The sequence below is a fragment of the Mobula hypostoma genome, chromosome 11 (genome assembly GCF_963921235.1).
Source record: "Mobula hypostoma chromosome 11, sMobHyp1.1, whole genome shotgun sequence".
Classification (NCBI taxonomy): domain Eukaryota; kingdom Metazoa; phylum Chordata; class Chondrichthyes; order Myliobatiformes; family Myliobatidae; genus Mobula; species Mobula hypostoma.
The window spans coordinates 25,010,663-25,029,306 of record NC_086107.1 but is presented as its reverse complement, the minus strand read 5'-3'; the positions used below and the strand labels follow the sequence as shown (position 1 = coordinate 25,029,306).

The 18,644-nt window shown below is 43.5% G+C and overlaps 1 protein-coding gene across 5 annotated transcripts; it reads right to left on the bottom strand.

Moving 5' to 3' along the window:
- Positions 1 to 342: 342 nt before the first annotated feature.
- bdnf (brain-derived neurotrophic factor) lies at positions 343 to 15,042 on the bottom strand. 5 transcript variants are annotated; one of them, XM_063063150.1, is made up of 2 exons: positions 14,966 to 15,042; positions 343 to 1,896 (listed from the first exon to the last, which is right to left on the bottom strand). In XM_063063150.1, exon 2 carries the CDS (start codon positions 1,873 to 1,875, stop codon positions 1,120 to 1,122), a length of 756 nt encoding a protein of 251 aa, XP_062919220.1. In that variant the 5' UTR covers positions 1,876 to 1,896; positions 14,966 to 15,042; the 3' UTR covers positions 343 to 1,119. The 5 variants fall into 5 exon arrangements, with proteins under 5 accessions (XP_062919220.1, XP_062919218.1, XP_062919221.1 ...); XM_063063148.1 differs by lacking the exon at positions 14,966 to 15,042 and adding an exon at positions 14,026 to 14,070; XM_063063151.1 differs by lacking the exon at positions 14,966 to 15,042 and adding an exon at positions 13,487 to 13,544.
- Positions 15,043 to 18,644: the final 3,602 nt, after the last annotated feature.

The following is an 18,644-nucleotide window of genomic DNA, read 5'->3' as shown; positions in this document are numbered from 1 at the left end:
TAATAAATTCACTTTGAACTACTTTAGGTGGTAGATTGGCATTTATCCTCTGGTGCAAGATGTAACGGCAGTATGACTGTGAGATACATATGTGCTCAGAAGTTAGCGTGAGGGGAGGCGAATCCTTTGGAATTCTGCTAACTAATTCAAGTAAGCCGGACACTGAACTTGGATATATTTAGCAGGAAGTCCACAGTTGACTTCAATACTGGGGCAGGATAGAACTCCAGCTGTGACTCAAGAGAGCTGCCCTTCTCTCTCATTTTCAAAACTTGTCTCCCCAATTCCATAAGCGTGGTTGTTATTCTCAACAAATACAAATAATGGTTCATGGTTTGCAAGACTTCCACACGTTTATTACTAATACACAATAGAGGCAATATGTATAACGCATTCAACCAGTGAAATTCAGATGACTTTTGCCCTGGCCTTTGTGGTCTCCCAACTTTATTTGCATGGATGGCGAATGAATCGACGTAAACACGCCGGTCCATCAATGGTCCTTCTCCTGCATGTCCGATTTTAAAACAATGAAATAAAAACGAATGGTCAACAACCCAGTTTCAGTCTGGAATGGTGCATCGTACAGCAAGAATTAAACCTGTTAATTTAAATCCCAAGGGAATAAAAAAAAACTGATAAAGATCGAAGACAGCACCTTGACTTTTTAATTCCAACGCTATCGGTAGAAGGTAAAGCAGTCAACAAAGATAATACTAATAAGAAATATAACCACTTACTGGCTAATGTAAACGGAATGTATCTTGAACTTTCCAATGGACAGATTCGTATCGAACAACGGAAGCAGCATGCAATACGTATTATTTTTTTTACTTTCGTTTCATGTCTTGGCAACGTCACTCAACAAACCACGATATTCTGAGGAATGTAACACAGGCTTATTGTTTTGTTGTGCGCAATATGGATGTCTCTCTTCCCCCCTCCTCGGGTCATGGATATGTTCAATAAATAGACCGTAAAACCACTTTTTTACTGTATAAACTTCATTTATACATGCAGTCCATAAAATTTTCTGTATCATTTCGACGGAATAATTTACCCTGTATGTAATATATACAAATAGATTACTTCTCAATAAAATCTATATACACCAATTCACTATCTTCCCCTCTTAAAGGTTAATGTACATACACACGACGTGTCTATCCTTATAAATCTCCACCCAATTTTCTTCCTACTATCCATGGTGAGGGCTCGCACGTAAGATTGGCTGGTTCTGCACTGTGAGTTCCAATGCTTCTTGTCTATCCCTCTGCAGCCTTCATTGGTGAAACCTTTGGGGTTGCATTTGGTCTCGTAAAAGTACTGCTTGAGTTGGCCGTTCTGGACGAGGATCTTCTCTAGGACGCTGACCGTCTGGCCCGACATGTCTACGGCTGTCTTTTTCTTGTCGGCCGTCACCCACTGACTAATACTGTCACAGACGCTGAGCTCGCCCCGTCTGCCCGGGTCCGAGTGGCGTCTAACCCTCGCTGACATATTGGCCGCCTCCAAGTAGTTCCTGTACTCCTCCATCAGAAAGAGCAAAGGGGGCTCCAAAGGCACTTGGCCGCTCAGCATCACCCGGGACGAGTACAAATCCACGTCTTTGCCTCCTCCTCCTCCTCCCCCGCCGTCGTTCGGCTGGGTCTCGGGCTCCTCCTCCAAGAGTTCTTCCAGCACATGTTCTACCGTGTTGGCCAAAACTCCTAGTCCACGGGGAGAGACGTCCGCTCCCCTTCCTCCGCCACCCAGACCGTCCAGTGTCCCGGAATAGAGCGAGGCGACATGATCTCGGCCTCCAGCTTCTTTCATTGGGGCAGCTTTCAGGCAACCGAAGTATGAGATAACCATAGTAAGGAACAGGATGTTCATCACTCCCCTCACTTGGTGGGACTGTGGGGAAGACAAAAAGAAAGGAAAAACATTATACAAAAAGTTATTCAATAATTTATGCAACTATCGAGACTTCAATAAATTGCAAAACATTGATTTGTATCCAACGGATAATCGCAGGTGTCAAGTAACGAGATCCCCAACGCCCTGGTCACAGAATGTTATGGTTACTCAGAGAGAAATTCGATCCTGACTTTGGACTAAGATGGTCCCCAATGTATATAGTTGTAATCAGGAAACATATTTCTACCTCTTTTTAAAACTAGAAATATACATAAACATATGCACAGAACCCGAATTAATTTTATTGCTTCCAGCACTTTCCTGAAGGCTATTTGTTCCAAATATAGTTACGGTTACCGAATTAATGTAAAAACCACACAGAATACTCTTAAGTTATTTTAATATCAAGAGAAATAGTGAGCTATTATCTATGATGTCTGTGCCTATTTAATAAGGTCGGTTATGATTCATAGAATTCAAAATAGTAATGTTAAATTATTCCGTCAAGAAATAAGACTTCTTTAAAAAAAATCAAAGCTAATATATTGAGGAACGACACGGTTCTTGGGACATTATCAGAGTAACGTTGCTGAGGGTCATTCGCCATTCTTAATATTTCCATAGCAGATCACAGAACTTGTGAGAAGGGACACGGTGGAACAGTTTACACACGTTGCAACAGAATGTAATCTAAATGGCCACTTTATTAGGTAAACTTGTATACCTGCTCGCGAATGCAAATATCTAATTGGCCAATCATATGGCAGTAATTTGATGCATAGAAGCATGGTCAAGAGGTTCAGTTATTGTTCAGACCAAACATCAGAACGGGGAAGAAATATGATCGAAGTGACTTTAACTGTGGAAGGATTGTTGGTGTCAGACGGTGTGGCTTGAGTATCTCAGAAAATGCTGGTTTCCTGGGATTCTCACGCACAACAATCTCTAGCGCTTACAGAGAATCTTGCGAAAATAAAACCATAAGTAAATCGGTGAGCGGCAGTTCTGTGGGCGAAATCGCCTTATAAGACCATCATTATAAGAGCAGAATCCGGCCATTTGGCCCATCGGGTCTGCTCCGCTATTTCATCATGGCTGGTCCAATCCCCCGCTCGGCCCCCATCTCCTCCCTTATCCCCGTATCCCTTCTTGCCCTGACTAGCCAAAAATCTACCAACGTCTGCCTTAAATATACCCAGTAACTTGGCCCCCACAGCTACCGATGGCAACGAACTCCGTAGGTACATCACCCTCTGGCTAAAGAAATTCTTCCCCATCTCCGTTCTAAATGGATGTCTCTCTAATCTGAGGCGGTGTCCTCTTGTTTTAAACTCCCCCGCCATAGGGAACATTCTCTCCACATCAACTCTATCGACGCCTTTCACCATTCGATAGGTTTCAATAAGGCCCCCACCCCCATTCTTCTGAATTCCAAAGAGTAGAGGGCCAGAGGAATCAAACGCTCCTCGTCTGACAAACGTTCAATCCCGGATATTAAAGAGACAGGTGAGAGAATAACCAGTTTGGTTCGAACCGACAGGAAGGCGACAGGAACTCAAAATAACCACACGTTAGAATTGTGGTGTGCTGAAAAGCATCTGAACACACGGCACGCCGAACCTTAAAATGGATGGTCTACAGCAGCCGAAGACCACAATCATCCGCTCAGTCGCCATTGATTATATGCACACCGTTAACAATATAGAAAATGTGACGATACTAAACCTACTCGTGTGGAAAATGCCTGGATTTCCAAGCATTTGCATCGTTTTAACCGGCCGAATAAAAGACTTAAGCGGCCCTCACAATACTTCCTACAGATTTCGGAAATATCTTGTCCCCAACAGTTTAATTATAATTCTAACTTGTTTATAACAAACTTTCTTTAGCAGCTGCTGAACTCTTATTTGTGAGTGCTTAGAAAACCAGCATTGAAACGCAAACCACAATGTCTCACGGAAATGCAGTAAGAGGCACCATTGAAAACAGAATTTTTGTTTGGAAATAGGAACAGCGTGGTACAATCATGCAGGTGATTTCATCTTACAAAACATTCATGTAAACCTCCCTGCGATAGTTATTTGACTATTTTCCCTCAGCAGCAGAACTATCCGTTGCTCTGGGATGCACACCTATTCAGAGGTCAAAACAGTTAATGAGTTAGAAAGGGGTCGTGGAAAGTCTGATAGGCCAAGATTCGAGCTGTTATACATTCGAGCTTTAATATATTTCTGCAAACAATGTGGTCCCGGTAGACTGCGTTCATCTGTGGGGGGACTTGGTGACTGGGAGGGAGGGAGGAGTGAGTGGGTGCAGTGGTGAGAGAGGCCAGCTAGGGAATCCAGATCATGAATACATTCTCTGCTGCCTTAAACTAGTGTCAAAACACTGGCTAACCACACGAAACTGCTCACTGAATGCCTGGCATTAGAAATCCACTCTAGTTTCTCTAACACCCCGTATCTACATGCCAAACTTTGGAAGGTTACTCGTGATCGGTAGAACTGGTAATATTTTAGGACTATTGAACATTCACAGGTTTGCGATTGATCGCAGACTGCTAAGGAGATTCCATAATATCGGCGAAACAATGCGCGATTTTAACAAAAGTTATATTCTAAGTGGAAATATCTGGCCATATAACTAAAATAATCTACATTTTGATTTACTGCCTCGTGTTCTTTAGTTTAAGCGCAACTGCTCCTGAATTATAACCAGCCAATGAAAACGCCACAGTAATTGTTGCAATGGGCATTACTTCATTTATTCCAAATATTAAAATATGTAAACTCTCGGAATAATTTGCAATACATTGTAATATATGTATTATAATCATAGCGCATGCGACCAAGTTGCATTTCATGTTATGAAGACACGAGAGAGTATTAACAGCCGAGCGTGAGTTCTGCAAACCAAGTATGACTATTAAAGAAAAGCTTTCAATAATGGTTGCAGTATGTGTTTTGTTTCCACGGGACAATTTTTAAAAACAAATATCAGCTGGTTGCTTCCCGACACGGAATCCACGACGTTGCTCAAGAACCTCGATATGACAATCCACAGCAAGTCAGCAGTTTATCTTGGTCTGTTGCACAGTACAGACACTCCAGGGAAATAATTCCGCTCTCTTAAGCTTGGAGGATTTAGACACACTTTGACAGAAGTTTACAGATCGTTGTATTTTTGCTTGATGCGTAATTTCCCAAAGTTAATCAATGGGAGAGCCAAAGACATCCCCCTCCACCACCAGAATCTCCCATTCTCTCCGCTAATTCCACCCCCTTTCTCCCTCGGTAACCACCACAGGTTATTACTGGCAGCAGAGCTTCCAAGCCATCAATATTTGTCCCAGTCCCGCCTCCACAAATCCACACATTTCGAGCAGTTCAGCCCGTGTCCTAACCAGCTCGCTGCCGCTCATCCACCACCGCTTGAGCTGGTTGACCAACATTGTCACCTGGTCTCATCTTTCTGATCAGATTCTTCCGTGGCATCAATCGTCTGCTTCTCCAGGATCTCCTCCACTAATCCCAAGAACTCAGCAATGACCCGGGTTTGGAGTATCAACTCTCATTAGAGAACACACCGTTCTAAAGATATCTCCCTTTCTTTGTCTTTATTAAGTCAGCAACTAGCACTAGCCTTTCCCCCCAACTTTTGTTTCATGTCCCCCAAATTTGTTATGACGTGGTGTCAATATGGTTCTGACTAGCTTTTTCGTGCTGTTTCTATCTATATTGTTAAAGGCACCAATCAAATTCAAGTACCTGCGGAATTATCTAGAACGGAGTTGCGATGGCATGAATGGAGCCTTGTACGTGGACTGTTGGACTGTCTGACCAGGGAGCAGATTACCGAGTCTGCCGCAGAAGAGCACGATGATTCCCTTATCAGGTATGGAGTCAGCAAGGGTTGGTCCCCAATCCCCAGTAACTGTACCCCCATTATTAACTCGCCCATTGGCTGCTATTGGATGACCATCATATATAAATTCGGCAAGCGGTGCTTTGAATTCTCCTCTGGAGGCATCGGGCACCAGGCGATCCACCAAGTAGCAGAACTCGCCATAAAAATACGCATCCGATCAAAACATGGGCCGAAACATTATCGAACAACAAGCTAACACCGAGAGTTAAACGTATCTCTTGCATCAATTTATGAATGGCACATTGTCTTTATGCGGAACGAACATAGAGGGCACTGCAAATATATTTACATTTCAGAAGGTACGATTAACATTTCAGATGATGGATGCTGTTTATTCAGACACACAGATCTGGAACTGCGTCACTGTCGCCAGGGTTTCTAAATTTAAAACTGCTCATTCTCATCTATCTCCTTTCGTAAGAACTTGGTATCTCGGCGTTGATCGTGACGTGTGTCGGAGGGAAATAGAATATGAAAATGCATAAAGCGGACTTCACACGTGAACGCCAGGCCTCATTGTTAAGAATGTTGTCTTGCACGATCCCTTTATTAATTTTATCCAACAAAAGCGATCCAAGACTTTACCCACTAAGTAAATCTCACACCTGAATCTTCGGCCTCTCCTGTACGCTACACGACATTTATTAATTTGTTGCTTTCCGCCTTTTCCATTTGTAACTGTTTTTTTTTAAAAGCCCTTCCAACAGGGCCAAAGCGTTTCACAGATTAAAACCTGCCAACACCGGTACTAACTACCTCGTACCACAGTGAGTGAACGTTTTAAAATAGATATTTAGTTTAAAGAATCCTCGGGATAATACTTTCGATTTTCGCGCTTAGTATACTTCCAAGATTTCTATTTTTGTTTGTAATTGTTACTTCTAACCGTTGAGAATTGGTGTCCAAGGAACCCAACCCCCATCACACGATAAAGCTACTGTTGCCCACGTGGTGGCGCTGTTGCTTGCGCTTGAACCCTCTGCCTAGGTGCTTCTCCGAGAGAGTTTGCTGTGGACGATGCATAAATTTCACATTCTTTAATTATCAGGTAACTAAACGTGACTGATTGTGTCAAGTATTTATTTACAGACACAAGGGAGAGCAAGAGAACGCGAGTTTCAACGTGTAATAGTTCAAAGAAGATCTTAGCAATATCCAGAGCGGTTTCCGTCCCTTTCCTCGCTGCGAAAGATAGTGTAAACTCTTTGAAACAGCAACAGGTCGGATCAAACTCCAAAACAGACGCTGAAAGCCTCAGGGACACCGTTCGCGTTTGATCCCACGGCAAAAATCAGTTCGCACTTGCCTCAAAATTAACGGAAGTTAGGAAATATTTCAGGAGTCCCAGGATGGGGGGAGAGGCACTATAGCTCAAACAATGTGCAAGTTTAATGCGGGTTTTATACTCTGAACATTAGATTCGCTGCACAGGCACATTAGATTCGCAGCACTACATTGGTAGCACCCGGTCACTTCACAACGCGGGATGACGCCCAAGGTGAGTAAACAATCAACAATTAGTACTGACCTTAAGTTACAATCGCCTGAGATGGGAAACACTGTCGCTATGTTTAATTGCCCCTCGCCTCCCTTTTCAGAGCATCTCGAGACGGAGAAGTTTGTGTGTGTGGAACTGCTAAGCGCTAACGATGGAACTCCTATAGTTCAAGACGAGAAGCTTTAGTTCACATCTTGCTGGAAAGAGCAGTAACACGTATGTTCAGGGAGAGGGAGCTTTGTGAGGTTCAGTCCAGTTCCCTGGGCTCTGAGTGATCGCTGGCGCGGACGCGCATCGGGTTTCCTATAAAATCTTTATGAGTTCTCCAAGTTATTTGCTGCGAGGCTTACCTTGTGTGTGTTCCTGTAGACAATATGTTCTGGCCATTTGACAAAGAGGACTCCTTTATATCTCGACATGCACCGACACTGACAGCTTTCTGCAGCGCCAACAAGAGCTAAACATCGTGACTTTTGACATAAGGACGCACAGTCGCGCGTTATAGCCAGAACGTTGAGATAAACACGCAACGCTACCTAAGCAGCCGGGACGGTTGAAAGCATTAACTAACTTCAACTTTCTCCAAGTTTAAAATTAATTTAAAAGCGAAACCACTTATAAGAAGTGTCCCGGCGTGTGTACTCTGCTCACTCCCTAGCCTTGCGTTTAATAGACTAGTTTGATTTAGTCGATTGCGAGAGGTCCACGGGTTCAACATTTAAATGTTCCCTTGTCTCTTGAATTGCATTTAGACTAAATGCACTTGAACTACATCGGATACAATGACCCCTGGTAGTTGTCTATTTAGAATTCAATCAAGTTAATAACAGCATGTCTTATTAATGAAGGCAGATGATAGATTTACAGTTCCCCTTTCAGTAAGTTCCCTGAACTATATTTGCACAGCCACGAGGTACGTTGTAATCTCCATTCAAATAATAAACCGCACAGAATTGCTTTAAAAACACCCACCGTTTAGTGTCAGGGTATGAAAAAGCATCAACAGACTTTCATTTGGAAATTATTCGCACTCTCCTGCCCCTTCGGTTCTTTCGGCAGAAACGACTTCTCTCTTCAGCAGATCGTAAATTATTGATGGCGGAAACTACATGGTCGATAGACATGGAGTAATACCATACTCATACACCAGTTCCATTTGATATTCCGATGGTGAGATCGCGCCGTTTGTACGCCGAATATACATTTTAATCGACCGGAGCACAGAGAGACTCGCCGACTTCTCTGGTACTTCAACGGGGGTGGGAATCCCTCGATATGCTAAATAGAGCCGGTGACGTGATCATCAGAGTTCACGTGATTCTTGTTAAAAACCACCAAATATTGAATAATCGGCGTGTATATTTCTTTCCGATGTTCAAATATACAGCGCGCATGAATATGCTGTAGTTATTTATTGATTTGAGTTAATTAACGTTTTAAACGGCCGAAACCTGCACACAATCTGTCGTAAATACTTTATTCCAATTAACACTTTGCAAAGTAATAATTACACTCCCACGTCAAATCCTTGGTAAAATCTGGGCATATTTTCACACCTCTTAAACAGATTGCTTTGCAGCTTCAGGATTTATCGTTGTCTGACGAATATTGTAAAATTAAATAGCTGGCTAAACATTTAGTTTAGCGTTTGATACACTCTCTCTTTCCTTTGACCGCGCCGACCCCTTCTCCGTCCCTTAAACTTGTGGGTCCCTCCTACAGACAAGCGTAGAGGATAATTTGAAGTTGACCGGGGGGGGGGATAGCTAATTAGTGTGGTAGGCGAGCCTCCGGGTCCTCGCTTAGTCAACTGATGCCATTCACTTGAAGATACTGATTGCCACCTTCGCGGGAGGGACATAAATGGTGCTATTAATTAGTTTGAGGTAGGCTGCATAGGAAGTACTCTCCAAACATCATCTGTCATACTCCTCCACCTCAGGTCTGGGTGTTCGCCATGACGTTGCGATCCACCCCCTTTTGGAATCCCAGTACAAACCCTTTCGCGTAATGTTGTGAGATAGGGAGGGTACACGATTCAAATACTTAAATAATATGGGAACTGCTGAAAAAAACTTGTATTTATTTAGATTTTATCCGTGCCCACGTGCGCTTAATTCAAATGTTTTAAAGTCACAGAGAAATAGATTCACTTTTTGTAACGAACTATTTGCCACAAAATTGGTTCTTAGGAATGACGCCAAACCAAGTTTTCAATTTGCGGTCGCTTGACATGTACTTAAAATTTAATTTGCTTGCTAGTCAAATCAGGGTCATTCCAACTATACCTAATTTGAAGTTAACTGAAATCGCCTCCTATGAAAAGAAAAATCACTTGACCTGGCCGAGGACTAATTATTTTCAACCAAGCTACAGACACCTTATTGCAGAATCGTGGCTCTGCTGATTAGTGCCTGGTAGGCCATGAACATGTTTCAGGCAGACGAGAATGTCACTCAAGGCGTTGGCTGTAATAGCCACATTCATTATCAATCCGGGGTAGTCCCACTATGCACAGCCAAGACGGCTAGAAGTCAATGCGACTAAACATCGTGGAGCTCCTGTATGAGTGGGTGGACATTACTCTGGTTCAAGGCCAGTTCTGTTTGAACTGTACTCTGACCCAACTAGTTGTTAGCCAGCATACACCCACATTTTTGCTTAATTATTGCCCAGAAACCTTACCCTTGGCAACATTTCAATTGACAGTGGTTAATGCTTTAAAACCCGTAAGTCTTTTATGAATTCTCATAAATACTTGATCTAGTAGCCTTTTCAGTCCCAGTTGTGCTCTTGTTATTTGCGGCTAGTTGCAGCACAGACACCATTGCAGCTCACTGATGCATCTCAGCCTATATTCTATAATGTAGCTTGTTTACCCCGATAGGTGACCGACATATCTCCAGGTTTTGAGCTTTAAAATATTAAGATAGTAACTTCAAGTAAGATCTTACTAAGATTAATGGTTAGCATTCTAGCTGAACTCTAATTAGTATGGATCAGAAAGAAAAATCTCTGCGGAACCGGCGAATCATCAGGGCTCACGTAAGGTGCGCTCCGTGGGATGTTTTCTGATGCTACCTGCTGGTTCTATCCAACTCGCTACAGTGCCGTGAGTGAGCGGAAGGAAAGAGGAAGATTGCATGCAAAAGAGATGCAAAGCTTTGTGCAGTCGGCAGAGTCAACCACGTTAAAAGCTACTGTGTGGCTGGAATAACATATTCCGCGCAATGCACTGCCGATCAGCTGATTCACCTGTGCGAAACTAGAGGGTTGCATCTCCCAGCCGGCACCACACCAATCCCTCTTCATCCTCACGCGATCATAAACATCGTTTTCTCCTCCCCTTCTCTGACACGTTGTTTTTTTTTCAATTTTACTTCTGATGAAAGTTCACCGACCTGAAACGTTAACTCTGTCTCACCGCCTGAACATTTTTAGCGATTCCTGGGATCCTAGCTTTTACAGGAGGCGATTTATTCTGTTTATTGTGAATCAGAGGCCAAAGAATAAGCAATGAGTGCAGAATTTTTGCCTATGTATATTTACACACTGGGTATTTGATTGGCACTTGCTCCACTGTTGCCTGTGGTATGGAGTGACAAATCACTGGCGTTAGATTCATAGAGTTATAGAACGACACAGCGCAGAAATAGACCCTTCGGCCCATCTATTCCATGCCGAACTATTAATCTCCCTAGTCCCATCGACCTGCTCCCGGACCACAGCCCTCCATACTCCTTCCGTCCATGTACTTATCCACCTTTTTCCTTAAATGTTGAAATCAATCTCGTACCCACCACTTCCGCTGGCAACTCATTCCACGGTCGCACCGCCCTCTGAGGGCAGAAGTTCCCCCTCAGGGTCCCCTTAAACGTTTCACCTTTCACCTTTAACCCATGACCTCCAGTTCTTGTCTCACCCAACCCCAGCAGAAAGAGCGTGCTTGCAGTTACTCAATTAATACCCCCAATAATTTGGTCTTTCCTCATTCTCCTACGCTCTAGATTTGAACAGAATCGTTGTCAAAGAGATATGTTTCAGGCAACGGAGAAATAACAAAATATCGTTCGGGATGATTAACTGCACTTTCTTCCCCATACCACCGGTACTTTAGACACTCCGAGCGTTGACCGAGATGGGAGAAACAGCTTTGACGGGAAGCTGGCTGCTCCTGCCTGCGCCGCTACATATTGTGTGCGGCGTGAGGCTGCCGACAACTGAGGAGATAGGAACCGCTGGGAACTTGTGTCCCAAGCAAATCAAGTCGGAATAATAACATGAGCCTGAGTTTGCTTATATGAGAGGTACGTCAGGTTACCGTGGAAACCGCCGTCCAATAAGAAATCCTCCCAGTAGTACCATTGAAAATACGAAACCGGCAGTGGGGAAATACTATGAGATGCGCTGAATGAAATGGCAGTTCTATGTCTGATGTTATGTTAGGAACAGTAGGCAAGATGCAAATCACTTTCATTTCTATTGGAGAGCGGGTAAAAAAAAACTTTAAATAATCCTGCACTTAAGGTTTAGGCAGTGCTCCGAGAGCAATGTCCTGGGTAGAAAACTCCCACACTAGCCGGAAGGATATCCTTCTCCTGTGCAACAGTTCTGGGAAGAATCCATTGATAAGATCACTCCGAGGGATGCCCGCTTCTCCCCGCAGCCGGCCCTGTAAGGATTGTCGAGGCTCACAGCTCTTGCTACCCCGGCAAACAGCACATGCTGCCTTCAGGAAGCCATTCTGCAGAGCGCCCCAGACACAACATGCCAGGAAGCTGGCAATTTGTGCGGAACAGTCGCGCGTCGACTCCAGGGTGCTTCTTTCCGTACCCTGACTCAAAGCATGCTGTCGATGCATTATCGCAAGGAACACCTCCTTGGGCACAAAGCCCTAAGAGCTCCCTAAGCAAAGGAAAGGGGGGACATACCTAAAGAATTATCTCAGAGGAGATCAATGGTCAGGATTAAGGGGCACCAAAATGTTCCTATGGAAAAGGTGAGTATTGATCCTAGGTGAAACATTTGGAATCCTAATGTTATTTCTATTCCTTTCAATAGTTCATTCCTTATTTTACATTTGTACAGACAATCGACATGAAACATACTAAAACTAATCATTCTGTTGAAGACAGTAATTGTTATTTGCATCTAGCCGTGCAGGTGAACATTCTTAACTGAAGTTAGCACGGATTACAAAATGACTGCGGTTGTGCGCAACAACTGCCAAAACCCGTCTCCAGGCGGGAACCCGCTGTTGGTTCAGATTCTGCTTGTGGTCCCTGCTATCAGGAACCTGCAGGAATTGGCTGTGGAGCTCGGAACAGCGCCGCCTGCCGAGGCGAGTTCCTCTGCTGTGACGTCGATTTGCGCGTTCAGCTTCTGCCGACTGATCTCCCTCAACGCGCCAGACCATCAGCCCCGACTTTGGGTAGAATGCCCAACTCCGTGGGCTGAGCCCAGACACCCCTCAGTTACCGCTCGTCACACATCACGAATCGCGCATTTGTCTCCATTCAAGAGACAATATACAGGCGCCCAGCAAACGGAGGATAAAGACTCGTTTTTTTTTTCCGTCTCAGAAACTATAACAGAACTCACAACCAAGCAGGGCTATTTTTGGCAGTGAGAAGGCTCAATTATTTATGGGATTTTTATGACCAAAAGGAACCAATTCGCAGAAAGCGGTCGACGCGTCTCTATAGAAATAACACCTGGCTCTGTTGCCGCGGTTTATAGGAAACAATTGTTGTTTAATACGGATTTCAGGTAGTGTAGAATAACGCAGAATGGAAGTCAGATCAACATGATATAAACGGTATACATACCTTTCTGTGATGCAACGGTACAACCGCAGGACATCCTAATCAACCCTTCCAATTCAGAAAGTTACATTATAGTGACCTTGCCTTTCTATTTTGCTGCACTGAAGATTTCCATGCATCGGTAAGAACTTCACCAAGCTCTAAGTAGCGACTACACTCCAGCTGCCAGCGATCAGACCTGTGATTGTGCCGTACGCTGTCTCGTAGTAACCGTATCAGCTTTTACAGATTTTACATTTAAATCTCTCTCCTTCTCTTACATGGCAATTACATTTGATGACCCGTAATATTTGGTTACAGTTGCTTTCAATCTGCTGTCCACGGTGCTGATACATACCTCTCAATATCGCGTCGAGGACCATTGAGGAGCGAATAGCTCTCTCCTTCCCCTCCTTCCCCTGATAAAATCTATCTTTTGATTACGTGCGGGTTGGTGTTGCTTTAGTATATTACATGCCCACGCGCTGTCACGTGAATACAGCTTTGGCAAAAGCTATCTTATAATAATATCTAATCACATGTCGCCCCTCTTTGCGGGGAAGTAAGTGTTCCTTGCCCCAACTGCTCCTTACCAACATGAATCTACGGCAAACACGAATCAGTTCAACTCAGTTCCAATTGTCTCTGGTTACAAACAAAATCTCGTCAACAGAATATGGTTGGTGCTCATTCAAAGTATTTCCATTCAACTTGGGGTTTCGATTTCCCTAGATCTCTAGATCTGTCAGAATCAGACAGAGGGTATCGCTATCCTTTGTAGATATCTCTTATTAAAGATGACAGCAGCCGCAGTTATCCCCGCATCACAACACCCCCCCCCCCCGCCCCACCAGTACCCACAACTACTGCCACCATCTCCTTCGGTAATTTACTTACCATTGTTTGTTACTGCCTAGGATAGCGAGGTGTCTTAAAATCCAGCCTCTCCAACAGATGCTGGGAGGTAATGTGTCTTGTTTGAAGTCATCATGTGAACTTCTGCTTGCTCAGTGGATCGCCCACCACTTGTGTGACTTATGAATGTAATAACCCTTTGCAATATCCGCAGCTTAAACTCCCAACACCTTAGTGACTAGAAGATAGACGCACACAGAGGTGATTTAAACTTCCACATTTACGCAACACATTCGCTCAGAGATGCGTTTCAGGTCTTACGTGACTCTAATGAATTAAGGAGTAATTGTTCTTGGAGAAAGCGAGCTATCAGATACTATATACTGAGTTGTTAGCACCGTCGCTTCCAGGCACTCAGTACGGGTTAAATGGCGCATCATATAGATAGATATATAGATATTTTTACTTTTTTTGGTCCATCTTAGAAGTGCAGTATAAGTTAACTTTCAGACACGTGGTTATCGTAACTACCGAGAAACACAGGTCTCCGCTTAACTCCAAGGGGAGTTACATAGAACAGGTAAGAAAGTAGTTTACTGTTTCGGTGTTTTGCCCGCAAGTCGACTGGTTTATTGCGTACTTAGAAGACACCGCTATCATAGACTCGGATTTGCTTATCACAGACTTAGATTTAGCAGCACATGTTACAACAAGCTTTAACAACGTCACCCCTTCCATAAACGTGTCGTAACGCGACTCGCTCCTATGCTACTTGCACAGCGAAAACATCTTCCTTCCAAGAAAAGTTTATAACTGGTAGTGCCACCAACCATCCAGACCTGCTGCAACTTGCCTAGCCGTGGCAGGGTAAGCCTTTCCCTGGCACAGGAACGCCAAGCATTAAGCAACAACTCTTTTATTTTGCTCCGAACGCATGCTCTTCATTCACCCATTTCTAAAAGTAGGCGCCCTTCCAACTTACCGGCTGAGAAAAGCTGGCTTATTGCAAAGGATCAAACCTGTGGCTTCTCAGCTCTGCGCCTCGCCTTCGGTGATCGCTGGAAGAATCAAACCCAACTACCATATAATCCAAAGTGGCAGATTTCCTACATTCGGGATGACGTGAATTTAAATATGAGTAATAAGCACATATAGACGTATTGCTCTGTGGCTGGTTTGGACGTTTTACAAAAAGGTCCATACCTTCACTTATTCGCCAACCGAACTGGCACGACATAAACCAGCTCTACGTGGCCGAGATACATTCAGTACTAGAATAAGTACATAGTTGAGATCATACTTTCAACCAGTCAAGTTATTTACAACGCATTACATTGCACTTTTAAATATATTTCAACAGCATGCCTGTTGGAGTGCACTCACCAAGATCAGCCTATTGTGCACAGGCAATGTATGTATGCAGGCAGATATGTATATAGGTAATAGCGACGGATACTTGTATACACGGGGGCGCAAATTATTCATATTTATAGATAACCTCAAAGTTTAGATGGATAGCCGCGTGCATCAAATAAAAGGACAAGTTGTTGAGTGGATGCATAGAAAATATATTTTTTAAACCGGATTGGGTTCGTTTCTCCATTCATCCAAAGGAACTCCGAGCTGTTGGTACTTCCAACGCATTACTCTCAGGACGGCCACCTCATTAAGAAAAAAATATATCACCCCACGCTTAAACAAGCAGTCCATCAGGACTTCCTGTCGGGAGAGTTTTGGAGCGATATTGGTATGGAGCATTTTTTTGGATAAGAATACAGAAGAGGATAGGTGACAGAGAGATCTCACAGAGTTTAATTGACCATTGGCATTGAGTAAAGTAACCCACACACAGATATTTCTGGCGCCGAGACAACTTTCATGTGGCATTATCATATGTAAAATTCAGGGTTCTGCAGGGGCAATTAGTTTAACTAATGCAGTCGGAAGTATGCAAAAAAGTTAACGGAGATCCGTACTCACACGGGCCAACACCGGAGGTCACAGACTGAAATAAGAATATAACGAGTCTAAAGCTTTAGCAGCTAGGTCAGCTATTTATTACCTTACTTCACCCAAATTAGCAAGAAAGTTTCACACATATTAAGAAGCAACACGTAACTGGAGCGTTCTCATTTTTTTCAGGATGTTTGGTTAAACACGATTTTTTACTGAGATCCTGTAATGTCAATTCATTTTTAAATTACTTTTCTATCCGGCGTACACTCAGCGTTTCTTTAGGCGCCTGAATCGGAAGTCTTCACCTGAAGTGATCCCGTATATTTATTCTAAAAACTCTGTGCTAAGTGACTAGCGCTTCCAGAAGTTCACGGAATAATACAGTGGTCAAATAACTTTGGCAGTGCTCACAAAAACCAGACTAAGGGCTAATCAGATTGCTTGGAACTCCCTATAAATAATCACTTGTGTTTATAATGCTCTCCTTCCACCCCCACCCCCGATCACATCGCGAAAATTGCTGGCAAATCTTCCTGCGTGAGGAAGTGCCAGGGACGCACTCATGGAGTAGAAAGAGAAATCCCACATTGCTTGTGTGATGAACAGATACCCTCCCCACACACTCACACAAATCATATAGAACTTTAAAGTTATTGCGATCTTGAAAAAGTAAACTTTTTCATTTAATGGAATTAACAGCGTGAAAGTGCACAGGATACAGTAAGCTAGTATCTTGCATGTTAAGTGAAAGTTTGCCAGGCTTCGCTGTTAAATTAGTACAAGTGTACATGCAGGTGGGAGAACGGGTTATAATACTGTACCTCTGTGATAACAATACCAGCCAACTCCACAAACTTCCCCTTTGATTCTAAGACGTAAGTTTGCCGTGACAACCCATCTTCGGGCGTCCCAAGTCCACTTTGATCAGATGGATTTGTTGATTTCTTGTCGGTAGAGATTTTATTTATTTTATTAATCAAACTTTATTAACCCTAAAAGGAGATGGAGGGCGGATTTTGCCTCCGTGATTTCCAGTTACATGGAACAAAGAGCACCTTAGGACCAACATTAACCGGCTTCACGTCAAAGTTCATTAGGAAATCTATCGTTCAGCAGCCCTTTTCGCTTCCTCAAAACGCCCCCGGATCACTTTCTGGCCAAAGTATTTCTTTTTAACTGTTCCGGAGACAGAGATGAGCTCATCTTTCTACACAGCAAGATTCCACAGCAAGTGAGAAGGGGTTAAGAGTTACCGGAAAAGAGGCAGAAGAGTTGGGTTGACGAAAATATTAGCCACGGTCGACTGGCGGAGCAGGGTCATTGGGTCGAATGGCCTCATTTTGCTCCTATATCTTATGGCGTTATAGTAATGAAGAACGGATCATGTTTCAGTGTTGGTGGTATTGTTCGAGATTTCCAGCGCATCTTGTCTCCGATTACTTCCTTCGCAGATAGTCCAACGTGAAATTTAACATCTGTTTAGATAGGTTGGGTAAGCCTGTTTTCTCGAATTACCTAGGATTAAACAATAATGACCAATAGTAACACAATTTTAGCAGGGAGCCAAGTACCTTGTCCAAATGACCATTCCCCACTGACAACTCTTCTTTGTGAATACCAGCAGATTAGTTCATCAAGACTGGTGCTCAGCTTTACATTTGACACCCTTCCAATTCTTATATGTGCCACTCAACAACAACCAGCAATGAGAGATAGGGGGCACTTCCCAGTAAAGGTTGGTATTGCAGCCAAAACCCCAAATCCCACTGTAAATCTGGCTGACGTCAATAGAAGGAGCACCCCTGCTACTGTGTGCATTCATCTTCTGGCTACGGTTTAGTGTTGTTCATCTCGTGTAGTTTGAGAAGTGAGAAGAGCGATCAGCCAGTTGAACAGGAGACAGACGCTGTTGTCCAGAATTCATGCTTTGTGGCTGTATCTGCCCTGAAAATACAGGGCAACGTTGATTGGCTAAATAATGATTAGTAGTGCCAGCATGCCTAGAACTGAACATTTGTAAATCTTTCAGATTTTCTACTCCTGATTCATATTAAGATAAAGTCACCTTGTTGCCTTATTTGTGTTAATTTGAGGACACTCAGGGCCACATGAAAACAATGGTCAAGGGTTACAGTAGATGGAAGTCTGCAATAGAAGTAGATGCCAGTGGCCAGTCTGTCTGTCATAGTGGGTTGATAGAAAAGTAGATGAGGTCTGGTCTAGTGGAGCAGAAAGCATCAGTGACCTCCCCAATGCAACAGTAATAGGCAAAATGTGACATGTAGCATACATCAGCAATTATGAGGTGGTATGATTTTATAAGGAGATATGATTGAAGATTATCTCATGGAAATGTGGCCTGAATAGACACTTCTCCTCTAGGAATTGTAGATAAGCACATGAATCCCAATGAAACCTGAATGGGGATGACTCCTGATGGATAAGACTCTGAAAACCTCCAATGATATGATCTCCTTTACCATCTGAGGGGTATCTTCTGTATGCCTATACTGTCCATAAAGTAGAGTTTCATATCTAGTTATAATCATCCAGGACCCCCAGCATCCAGAAATGCTCTCTTCTCACTGCTACCATTGGGAAGGAGTACAGGAGCCTCAGCTCCCTCATCATGTGGTTCAGGACCAGTTATTCCCCTTCAGCCATCAGGCTCCTGAATCAGATGGATAATTTCACTCACCTCAATA

Bases quoted from the DNA above. Each gene is read 5' to 3' on its own strand.
- bdnf (XM_063063147.1), bottom strand. From the start codon at position 7,743: ATGTCGAGATATAAAGGAGTCCTCTTTGTCAAATGGCCAGAACATATT. The intron at 1,897-7,674 runs GTAAGCCTCGCA...TCTTCCCCACAG, and splicing joins TCTACAGGAACACACACAAG to TCCCACCAAGTGAGGGGAGT.